General features: G+C 34.7%; 2 protein-coding genes across 2 annotated transcripts; both read left to right on the plus strand.

Annotated features, from left to right (window-relative positions):
- On the plus strand, positions 1–1,130 carry LOC119599678 (extensin-like). The gene has a single exon (XM_037949554.1). The coding sequence runs from the start codon at positions 115–117 to the stop codon at positions 928–930; it is 816 nt and encodes a 271-aa protein (XP_037805482.1). The 5' UTR covers positions 1–114; the 3' UTR covers positions 931–1,130.
- Positions 1,131–2,836: 1,706 nt separating this feature from the next.
- Positions 2,837–13,085, plus strand: LOC119599643 (DDB1- and CUL4-associated factor 7). Its single transcript, XM_037949517.1, has 5 exons — positions 2,837–3,491; positions 7,864–8,056; positions 8,126–8,585; positions 8,647–8,828; positions 12,105–13,085. Exons 2-5 carry the CDS (start codon positions 7,866–7,868, stop codon positions 12,301–12,303), a joined length of 1,032 nt encoding a protein of 343 aa, XP_037805445.1. The 5' UTR covers positions 2,837–3,491; positions 7,864–7,865; the 3' UTR covers positions 12,304–13,085.

A 13,085-nucleotide genomic window follows, 5' to 3' on the forward strand; every position in this document is an offset into this window, starting at 1 on the left:
TTAGTTTAACCATTTCAAACGACTAGGAGGAATAATTGTGTTGTGTATAAGTGTTGTGTTAATTCGAATTAAAGAAATAAATAATTAATAAAAATATTGCATAATAATAAAAAAATGGCTAAAATATTTGCAAGTGTTTTGGTTTTAAGTGTTATTTGCACTAGTACTCTGGCAGAGCCAGGAGTTCATACCATACGTATACGTTTCCCAGGACCAAGCAGTGATAAAATTGTATTGCCACCCAGACCAGCAAAACAAGAAGTAGCACCTTATCCACCAGCTGGCTTTAAACCTGAACCGGTCTTTGAATTGCCAGAACCAACATATTTACCCCCAGCAGAACCCGAACTCACTTATGGTCCTCCTGCTGACACATACGGACCTCCAGCAGAAACCTATGGACCACCAGAACCCGAATTAACTTATGGACCACCAGAACCAGAGTTAACTTATGGTCCCCCAGCTGATACATACGGTCCACCTGAGCAAACTTATGGACCACCTGATCTTACCTATGGTCCCCCAGAAATCGACGACTTCCAGTCCGCTGCTATTGTCAATGCTCCCCTAACACTTGCAACACAATTTACCCCACCCCGCCCCAACAAGGCCGTTAATTTCCGTCCAATTCGTCCACAATCTGCTGCCATTGTAAATGCTCCTTTGAGACCAGTAAGTCATTTGACTGTTCCTCATCCCGAACGTGTGGTCGCTTTTCGCCCTAGACGTCCTCAATCTCAAGCACAGCAATTATATCCCAAAACTTATCTCTCCCTTCCACGCGTGGAACGTTTAACTGAATTCCGTCCCAGACGTGTTAACAATCAGCAATCGAATCGTTTTAGTCGCCCATTGCCCTCCAGTATATTTGGAAACTCGAATAATGGTAGTTCGGGTCGCAAATTACCCACGAACATTTTCTCAAATTAAATTATTTTATTTAGATTTAAAATAATTCTTATTTGAAATCCTCATTTACATTTATAATTATTATGTTTATATTGTTTTTGTTACAATTATTTGTTGTTAATATTATTAAAGATTTGTAATCAAGTTATTAAATCGTAATTATGTAATACATATTTTACTTTAATTTTCTATATACAAATATATTTACAAATGAAAAAGAAGTATGTAATGTTTTTCAAAAACTTTTTTCAATTCAAAATTTTAAAATTCATTAATTTATACTGATGTTTAATAAAATCGCTATAATGTACTCGTGTTCGTCGAGTGATGTTAATGACTAAATTTTCTGATAACTAGTGAACTAGTACATGTCATAAAGATACAAATGTCAATGAATTTAAGGGTTTTGTTGGCCTACAGGAAGAAGGCACTACAGAACAAAAAGTTGAAACGGATAGTGAGGAGGAATTTGCAGATACTTGTGAAAACTGTTATATACATATGTAGGTTGTCAAGGCCCCCTGAACTGGTTAAGGTTGCATTCTAAGATAATAAGAGGAAGAATGAATTCAACCGATTATTACATTAGAATGCAGCCTTGTATACTACAATAATGACTACATTCAGCTGTTCAAGGGGGTACGGCAGAAAAGGGGAAGGAAAGAAAAAGATTCTTAAGTTAAGTTTATTTTAGTCTTTTAAATATTCATACATATAGAAGTTACAACAGATCTGATATAAAGAAAACTTAAAATTATAATGTTTTGTTTTAATACAAAATATTATTTACAGCAACAAGCTTGTCAGTTTATGTAAATGATTAATAATATATGTATGTATGTAGTTTAGTGCTTGCTCCCGGCACAACATAATTAAATTAGTATATTGTGGACCCTCCTTTCACATCAATTACGACCTGCAGCCTTCCAGGTATCGACCGGACTAAATATTTTGTACCATCTGGAAATAGTTTCTTTTAAAACTGTGTTAAGATCTTCTTGGCTATCTAAAATATTTGAATTACCGGTATACCGATAAAAAATTGATTCTATGGGTTAATGATAGCGTCATAGAATGAATATATTAATCGAAAGATATTTCATTTCCATTGATACCCATATCGACCATTCGATTAATTGGTAATAAAAAATCGATTTTACTTGAAATATATTTTGTCAATCCAAGTGTTTTCTAAGTAATTTTTTTATAATATTTGTTTGCATTTCAAACTCGATTTTTATAACGCATTTTTTACTCGAGATGCTAAAAATGCTATACCAGAAGGTCTAGTGTAATAACGGCCAACATATGTTTAATACTTCAAAAATATACTAAATAGCGTTGCCAACCTTGAGTAAATTGTCATTTTGAATACTATTTTTACAACCATGTTAGTTTTACAAAAAAAAAAAACTACGCGTCGTTATATACATTTTCGCCTTAAAGCCGTCTTAGCATAGCCGCCGAAAAAATTTCAAAGTCGACGACGACGAAAAATTTTTTGCTTAAGACGGCCATATTTTTTGTATATTTTGTTTAACACTCGTTCAAATTTGGCTATATGAATATTTCAGACAAAAAAGGATTGGATTAGTCATAGTATCTAGAATCCTCAAATTTTACACGATCAACTTTGACAACCATGTGAACATTTGGGGTAAAAATGGGCTGACTGGAAATCTGGGGCGTGACACCTCCTTATGAAATAAATACAAAAAACTTCGTATGTCTAGAAAACTATTAGAGCCAAAAAATAATTTTATTCATATTTTTAAAATATCCCACTTTTTAATCACTCGGCTTCCGATTTTATTTAATATCGTTGAAAATTTAAAAACAAAGCTGAAAACTTAGCCGGCTTACGGCCGACTTTAAGCCGCAGCCAAAATTTGTAATGTCAGCAGTCGCCGCCGTCGTTAATGGTTGTCGGCGCAGGGTTCTGGTTGTTATATACATTTTTTTGGTTGTTATATACATGCATTGTCTGGATTAGAAAAAATAAGTTTTTTAATAGTAAAATCAATGCAGAAAATTATTAAATTGAAATAAAAGTGTTTAAAAAACAATTAATATTGTGATGTGAGATTAGTTTTTGCAAAAAACTACAATTACTTATGTCATAAATTCATGTGAAGATTATTTGAGTTCGGCATTCAGTACACCCCTACTCTACTACCTGTGTCCACCGACAAGACCAAATAAAACAGACTAGCGGCGAAAATGATTTGAGACAATTTCACTTTTGGAACAAAAGGAATTTTTTTCATACCATAAAAAATATTTTCTTCAAAATCATAGTCGCCAGACTATAAAATTCATTTTCATTTGAAATTATTTCATTTGCAATTGGAAAAACCTCTTATTTTTTATTATTCTTTCGTTGTTTTTGTGATTGAAAGTATTTTATTTGTTGGTGCTTTCACAACAAAACGATTCTCGGCATACACACTTAAGTTCAGCCAACCAGACAGACAGACATACCCACTCTCTAGTGAAGCCATCATCATCATCACCGTCATTAGACACATCAAAGTTGATTGTCGCCTTTTAAACTAAAAATCAGCAACATCTTTAAATTTTAGGTAAGTTTTTAATTCTATTTAAATTTGATTTATTTGCATACAAACGACTGTCCTTCATTATAATTAAGGAAGAAATAGAGGTACCTATTTTGTAAAGTCGACTAAATTTTGTGTAAAGTTTAGAGAAGATGCGATGAGAGGGTGTTGGATAGGTCTCTAGCGGAATTGGGGGAAGGCAGGCATTGCGCAGTGTGTTTGTGTGTTAATGCCTTGTTTTTATTGTTGTTGTTGCTGTTTTTAGTAATGCAATCTATTGTTGTGTATGTATGTAAGTAAACATTTGTTTTCGTTGTGTCGTTATTGTTTCGCACATATGTACTTACATAGATATTTACATGCAAACAAACTTACAAACCTATATGTATACATACATACATCTATTCAGCAATGCCATTGACCGTTGATTTTTCTTAGCTGTCAATACCCCTTTTTAATTTGCATAAAAACGTACAATGTTTATTTTTCTACGTTCGTAACGAATTTATACACGAGTTTTTGATATAATTTTAAAATTAGCTTCTATAAATAATAATTGTAACAAAACACAAGTTAATTTTTCAATAATCTATATTATGGTTAATGCATATTAAAATTTATCTTTTTTTGTTGTTATTTTATGCAAAAATATGTACATTAAGACTGTATTATGCTTTATTATTTATTATTAGTAAATTGAATGTTTTTTAAACCTTTTTGATTGAATGTGAACTTGGTTCAAATATAAATTGATCCTCGTCGAATTTAGCACAACGAATTAGTGACAGCGGGATTATATCGCCAATTTCAATGATTATTCATATATCTTTAATGGGCTTAAAAGACATACACACGCATACATTTTTCCAAATATGTACCTATAATACATTGGTCTCTTAAAATTTTGGTCGCAATCACGTTTCGATATCTTTGGATTGTTATATGTAATAGAATTTTAATTTTAATATATGTATAGTATATTTAGCTATTGAATCTAGGATATTCAAAAACGTATTCAGTGTTAAATCGTTATTATTTCTACTTTCTAAAATGTAAAGTTTTCACACGTTAAAGTGTAATAGCGAGTATTCCTTAAATTTTCAATTTTATTAAAAAATATGTGAAAATCCATAGATTCTCAGGGTAATATGATTCTAGTAGGGTCTAAGTTTACTAAAAAAAAAAGCATTTAGAAGAGGCCAAATGAGTTTTGGGAATAAGTGCTCATCTTGGATAGCCAAATAAAAAGTGGATAAAAATGAGAAAGAATAGTATGAAACAAACACTTATCGAAGAATAGCGAAATATAGTTAACCAAAACATTGGTTAATTCTGGTGGTTGAGGCTGTCGACAAAAGTGTCGAGAAATCAACACGGAGTTAAACCAACCTGAAGCACAAACAAACGATTCTATTCTATTTCCATCAATGCTGGATAGATCCACATTCTCTTCTTCGTCCTCGTAATGACATCTTCTGAAAAAGTCGTTGTATGGGAAATTTATTCTTCTAGCGTGCGCACATATGTATTTTACAGTGCCCTGTCAATATGGCTACCAACAGTCGTTGCCTTACTCTTGGAAATCCCAGCAAACTGTGAGATATTCCACCATCATAAAGAAGACAAGTCAGTGTAGAAGTTGAGCAAGTTGTTGGGGATGCCCACCTGATCTGAGCAGGCACGAAAAGTTCCCCCTAAATTACAATTTTACAGCAGGATAGTGGAACACCAACAATTTTGTCAGCTGCGTTCATTTGTAGACAAGCACCAGCCTTAGCTACCGCGACCGCTATATTATTCCCTGGAACATCCGAATGTCCCGCTATCCAGAGTAGTTCTAGGTTCGAATGGTTAGCAATTACGTGAAGAGACGAGTTACATTCAGTCTGGATTAGGGTGATCGACTCGATTTTTCAACCGGTTTTAAAACCGGTTTTTTCTGCTTTACCAGTGTCGGTTTTTTCTTAATGTTGATTTTTCGAATATCGAATAACCCGGTTTTTTCACTTTTTAAAAACCGGTTTCGAATACTTTTATTTGCTTTGTATTCAAAGATTATTTAAATGAAATTTTTAAGTAAATAATAATACAGCCCGCCTAAATTTTAAAAATATTCGAGTCGAGGAGCTAGCGTATATTTTTCTGGTTAAACTTTTTTGATTTTCCTAATTAATTAAAAAAAAATTTATTTGTAAAATTGATAACTATTTGATAAAATTTTATCAATCTTAAGATTATATTCCAATTACAAATATTAATTTACGGCTGAAATTTTATGGAAGTGTTGGAATGCCTACGCAAATTTCCTAAACAGGGCTTTTAAAATAAGCTAGGATTACATAGTACCTTATGTTTAACAGAAGTGTCCCACTTTTTTCCTAATTTTTTTTTTATATTAATGAAATAATGTAAATCAGACGACTAGATCTAAAGTTATACTCTTTTAAACTGTTAAAAATCATTTCGGGCCATGTTTTATTAATCAAATTTAAACATAAACATTAAGTTTTTCAAATTAAAATATGTTTTTTTATTTATAATGAAAAACCGGTTAACCGGTTTTTTCTGAATTTGAAAAATATCAACCGGTTTTTTTTAAATGTCAACTATTCGAACTATTCGAAAACCGGTTTTTGGAAAATGTCGAATAATCGATCACCCTAGTCTGGATGTTGTATAGACTCCAGTTCAAGTTTTGATGGCAGGTTTACTGTCAGCATAGAATTGGATATTCTTGTTGAATATCCTATAGTACCTCAGCCAGTTTACCGCTCTTTTTATGGCTGAGATTCCAGCTTGTAATATTATATTACATTGAAACTAACCATTTTATTGAACAATAGAATCCACCTTTCACACCCTTTGATGACTTGGATACATCAGTGTAGATATCGATCGATCTATTTACTGAATGAAATAAGACTGTTGTTATCGACACTGTGAAGCTATTTTTAGGAAGGAATATGGGCGAGCAGTAGTCAAACCCAACCCGTTAGACCATCGGACGAACGTACCGTTGAGTCTATCTGCTGACTTTAGGGTAAGTTGGTCATAATATCAGCGGGTAGCCAGTACATGAATACAAAAGGCCCGAAAGATGGTGTAATCCTTATCGCAGTCATGAAGCTGATGCCCCAAGTTTTGCCTATGGCATTACAACAAGCGTAGATGGCTATAGCTGCTTTGGAACCTTTTGCTTGAACATTCAGATTCCATGAATGTTTAGAATGCCAAAGTATTTTGCACTGTATGAAAGAGTTAGTTTCACTCCATTCAGACAAGGTAACGGGAAAGGAGGAATATTGTATCTTTTAGTAAAAAGAACAAGTTAAGTTTTCCTGGAGTTGACACCAAGAGAACTGTTAGTGCTTTAACGGCTTAGTCGTCTTTGTGCAGATTGAAAGCAATGTGAAATAGTGTAGAGATGTATATCAAAAACAGCCACCATCATATAAGGTCCCATTTAGAAAATTAATGAGTGGATGAGAGGACAATTATTTTTGTTGTCTCCTCAAAATATTCCTTGTTTTGGTTTATAATGTTTCCTGTTCCGTGTTGTTTAGTTGTAAATTTTTTAAGATCGAGAACCTTTTCCATAAAATAAAACGATAATATCAGGCTGGGTGTTATATATTCAGTCTGCTAGATTTTCCTGCGGGTATTCGTTTTTTTATAGGTAGACTTTTAGGATTCTAATCTCATATCTCTCTTTTCTTTAGCTTCGATATCTGGAACTATAAATGATTCTTTAATTAACCTTGCTCCTTAAGATCACAGTCTTGTTCGCTATCATTCTTTTCTTAACCGAATCACAAATGTTTATTTTTTAATAATAAGCATTTTTGTTGAGATGTTAAAACTTGAATAACTCCCTAACTCTACTAGTTTTATCAGGAGAATTAGAAAGAAGAATGAAAACAATGTTTAAAATTTTATATGAAAAGCACTAACAAAAACTGTGTAGTTTTCATACAAAATTCTAAAAATAGTTTTCTTTCTGAATTCGGGCAATAGTCATGTCTTCGACTGTGTTTTATAGGGAGACTCAACTTCTCTCAAATTTCTTTCTTTATGCAATCGATTATATTAATTCCTATAAGCTAAGAAGCTAAATTATAATTTAATTTTATAAAATAATTATTTTCAGAACCTTAATGCACTAATGGGTTAACAATATAGCTGTGCATATTTTGGCACTGATTATAGGTTGATAAATCCGTTAAGTTTCGTATCTAATATATTTGTCGTTGATAAAATTAAATCATTATTTAAATTTAATTAGTTTGATTAATGCTGAATTTATTTGCAATAATGACAAGGCCTTTTTTATTTTAAATCAATTGCAATTACAAAAAAATTTAAATAAAATTATTTTTTATTTGCAACCATAATAAAGTTATGTCAGCTACCGCCGGAAAACGAAAAGAAATCTACAAATACTTGGCACCATGGCCATTGTATTCCATGAATTGGAGCGTACGTCCAGATAAGCGATTTCGTTTAGCTCTAGGAAGTTTTATTGAAGAATATAACAATAAAGTTCAAATAATAAGTCTGGATGAGGATACAAGTGAATTCAGTGCTAAAAGGTAATACAATAACATCTACACAAATTTTTGCAAACCATTAACTAAATAAGTATTATTTTCTTTAAAAAGCACATTCGATCATCCATATCCAACTACAAAAATTATGTGGATACCCGATTCAAAGGGTATATATCCCGATTTACTGGCCACAAGCGGTGATTATTTACGCGTTTGGCGCGCTGGTGAACCAGACACACGCTTAGAATGCGTACTCAATAATAACAAAAACAGTGATTTCTGTGCACCTTTGACATCGTTTGATTGGAATGAAGTGGATCCTAATCTAGTGGGGACTTCATCTATTGACACAACATGTACCATTTGGGGTCTGGAGACGGGTCAACCACATGGTCGTGTTTATGTTGCAGGTCATGTGAAAACACAATTAATTGCCCACGACAAGGAGGTATACGATATTGCCTTCTCAAGGGCTGGTGGTGGTCGTGATATGTTTGCTTCCGTGGGTGCAGATGGTTCCGTTCGTATGTTTGACTTGAGACATTTGGAACATTCGACAATTATATATGAGGTATTTATAATGAATTAAAAAGATCATTAACATATACAACATATTTTTGTTTTTATTTTAGGATCCCACACATACAGCTTTATTACGTTTGGCTTGGAACAAACAAGATCCAAATTATTTAGCCACCGTTGCTATGGACTCATGTGAAGTAATAATATTAGACGTTCGTGTTCCTTGTACACCTGTTGCAAGACTGAGCAATCATAGAGCGTGCGTCAACGGTATTGCGTGGGCGCCGCACAGGTATGTAAAATATGATTTTTTGATCAACGATTTTATATTGATATTAAAAGTGGCTAAATAGTATGTGTGAAAGTTGAAATTTTTGTTAAAATATTTTATTTTATTAAATGGAAATTATTGGACAGAAATACACATAAACAAGCGCTATAACAACTACACAGCCTGGCATTCTAAATTTTCCGGTTAACAGGCTTCAAACTGCACAATCTTCTTGGCTCCCACATAGCACAACCGTATTCCCTTATAAAGTTTCAAAAACAATCAACACGGCCAAACGGTCCAAGGCTATTGAGAATGTTTTTGAACTTGTAAGCGAGCGACTCAGCAACTAATTAAACAGCTCCTGAGTATTAGGGTCATTAGTTCAAATATGTCGTGGTACAACTCAGGGGGAGTTCCGTCTCCCCTTCTCTGGAATGTCTCAATGAATTCCTTGCTAACTGAAATATATAGAAGGAGTATTAAGACTTATACTTGATACCATAACCAGTTGCATGGAATCTGCTCGTTTTTGTAGCCTCAGTGCAAATCCGCTGTAAGCTGATCTTGTTTTTTTTACTAGGAGGTATAAGGTTGAAAACTTTATGTCTCCAAAGTTGAACGTCGCAGATGCAGATGCTTAAGCGCAATGATCTGTAGAGCCATGCTGAAGGGAATGGCCATCACAAGTTTTCCTGGTAGGGTCACCCGTTCCAGACGGGTCTGCTTTGAGCGTGAAACAACCCTTCCCCTGTCTGATTCTGTCTCCCTATGGGACTGCTATCAGACGCTTTCCTTGGCTGTTCTCACCTCACTGAGTGGGTTAGTCATGGAAAGCATGCCCGGATGGTTCCTATTTGAACCATACACTTAAATGTGTACCGTCTGTCCGAATCCACCAGCGTCTGTTCCCATATTGGGCGGCTGGTGGTCTGCGTCTGTTTTCCCTGTGGGGACGGCAGTATAACCTGGCAGTGACGAAAAATGGAGCCCCGCGTACCCGGTCAGGGGCTTCATAATCTCCGGGGACCCTACTTCCACAGCGTCAGTAATGGGCTGTGGAAAGTCGAATGTGACTGTTACTAATCAGGCGGCCACACCGGGTCAGGCTGGCTGATTGTAACAAATTCATAAATATTGTACTTCTCATCAAGTACCTCCAAAGCTGCTTAAGGCAGTTAAAAACCCTGCTTCGTGTACTGATGATGGCTATGATGTCTCTTACACCAGCTTCCCAAGTGCCAATTGTACATCCAGATTCAGTGATGGGTATGTAACACCCGCTGCCAAATTCGGCAATCAACGGGCATTCCCCCTATAGGATTATTGAGTTACTCGGGTCCACCAAATCACCCGGGGAATATGAATATCCAAAACAGGATAAATAAGGCTAATATAGCTATTTACACCTATAAGAGAGCGGTTGGTTCTAACTGGGGCGTTCACACTAAAGGTATCAACTGGATCTTCACAGCAGTTGTTAAGCCCATACTATTCTATGGTATTATCGTATGATGGCAGGCAATGGAAAACGCTTCTCATTGTGTAGCCATCGAAATCTAGCGGGTGTCTATACGACATCTAGGTTAACCGAAGAATGCCGGGTATCCCTGAAAGAGATACCGAGTCATTCTAGGATAACGCTAATAATAGTAAAATTGTCAGGGAAACTGTACAGCTGACGAACTTGCATGGAATGGTGCGATGAGAGGGGAAGATGAAATCGACTCATTTACTGGTATCTCCCTTACAATTTGGCCTCTATACGATGCTCCCAGGTCAAGCTTATTATTAAGCCTTTGCAGGGAACAGATAACAGATAATGCTGGTATCAGTCTTAACGGGACACTATTGGCAATCACGACAGAAGAATGGAACTGGAATGAGGAAACTATACCTCACCTTCTCTGCTATTGCCCATCATTCAATGAAAGCAGAGAACATTGTTTCGGCCTAGCTGCTGTATCTTGTCTGTAATCCAGACTCTGGGTGAGCTATCTGGGATATGCCTAATGAATATCCTAAACTTTGTGAATCAAATCGGCTGGTTTAAATCTGGAAGTAGAGAGTAATAATTAAATGGAGGTAAACGGTGGTATATTTCTGTTTCTGGGTCTTCCATATAAAAAAAACAGGCCCACTTTTACGGGACTTGTTGTAACAGCCCTTCCAACCGGTACCTTCCCTATTTTGAACATGATAGCTTTAGAGGCGAAATAAGCCCTGCTTTTGTTCTTTAAAAGACTAGCCATAGAGTTCAGGTCGATGGCTATTACAAGTTAGTTCCCACATGTTCTTCTTTTTTGTGAAAGACATCCCATTTTTCCACGGTCAGTTCAGCATTTTGGCTTCCAAAAATGTCCAATATATGTACGCTCATTTGCCAATTTACTGCCCCTTCCTTTTATGCAGACAGTAGACTTTAAGAGCACCGGAAGATCCCTCTTCTTTAACAGGAACGGGAGATACTAAGTTCTTCTGGGTTACAGCATATTATTAAGATAGCGGTGTCTTCTTTTGGCAACTTTCGAAGTTGATTTCGCCGACGTGTTCGTCTTCGGAATATCTGGATTGGTGTTGTCATTGAGTGTGGTATGACTTGGCTTCGACAGTGTATTGGTAGACGCGGAGCTCTTTTTCTTAATAGGTTTATTCTCTGCTTTCAACTCATCGGAAGACCTAATCCTCTATGCCTCAGATATTGAGAGAGAATACGATTTTCCCTTTGGAGTGTCGTGAGATTGTCTCACAATGATTTCAGGAAGCATCTTCAAATTCCCCATCTGTGCTTTAAATAAGACCTTTTTTAGTAATAGGTAGTTAAGCTCACCTCTTTCACCATTTACACTATTTCATCCTTTTTGGGATTCGCTATGATGGTGTTGTTATTATCATCTGAGGATTCAGAGTCGGAACCCTCACCTATGTTTAAAGGATGAGGTAGCTTAGAGCTCTCTCCAAGTACATCCTTATCTCTCACCCCTATGTATTTGCCAATGGCATGCGGTAAACTTGACGCATTGTCCTCCACGAAAGCCAAGGTACCCACCTCCGTAGTAGTCTTTTGCTCACGATTGCAGGATGACGACGACACAATTTGTTAATATCCCTACATGGAAGAATTTTTAAGCTTTTAATATTTCTATATTGGTTATCACTCACCGAGGCGACCACACTGAAGCCGTATAATAATTATGTGATACAAATTATTCTTAAGATCTTAAACTTTATCTCCTAAATACATACGTCCTTTTATAGTATTTATTTCGTTTATATCTCTTCATTATTTTTTTTCAGTTCCTGTCATATATGCACTGCCGGTGATGATCACCAAGCACTGATCTGGGATATTCAGCAAATGCCACGTGCAATCGAGGATCCAATTTTAGCTTATACAGCCGCCGAAGGTGAAGTCAATCAAATTCAATGGGGTGCCACACAACCCGATTGGATAGCAATTTGCTATAATAAAGCTTGTGAGATCTTGCGTGTCTAGAAGCAGCATCATATGAATAATGCTCAAAGGACGACGTATATAAGACAAATTCTCATATATGCACCACAACAGCCACAACCACAGCCACAACAAAATTTAATAATAATAATTATTATTATAAAACAAAAAACAACAGAAAAAAATCTTATACTAAAATTAATTATAATTATTATTTATGTTTATTGTCATCATTATTATAACATTTATTAAGTAATCATATTGTTTCCTTCTTTTAAGTTTTAATTTTGTTTTAACAAGAATTAACATTAACCGTAAAAGTTATAATAATGACGATGAAATTATTTAAGAAAAAAAGTGAAAACATGTAAACGATCGACAACACTTCTAGTGTGTGTGATTTTGTTTTATAATATTTCAAACTTTTACGTTCTCTTTTTTACTTTTTGCACACCATAAACAAAAACAGAACATATTAAAATTATATAACGATATAGAAAACAACAGCATCTAGATGAAATCCATTAAACAATTTCTTTAACATTTGTTTGCCAAACAAAACAAAATAAAATTAATAATACTAAAAACAAAAATGTAGCGATTCTGTAAAAAAATTTCATGTTTAACATAATTGCTTTTGTAGACAATTAGGTTTTTTAATTTGTAAGTTTATAACTATAATTTTGAAATTATTTATATTTTATTTATCAATACTTTAAGTGTACAAAAACAAAACAGAATATAATAATTAGACGTAATAATTGAAAATGAACGATTATGTTAAAAAAAAATCAAACAAAATGAAACAAACGCTCACAAAAAAA

The sequence above is a fragment of the Lucilia sericata genome, unplaced genomic scaffold, assembly GCF_015586225.1.
Source record: "Lucilia sericata isolate MDLA Ls3-8-SP2 unplaced genomic scaffold, ASM1558622v1 Contig000084F_arrow, whole genome shotgun sequence".
In the NCBI taxonomy this organism is placed as follows: Eukaryota; Metazoa; Arthropoda; class Insecta; order Diptera; family Calliphoridae; genus Lucilia; species Lucilia sericata.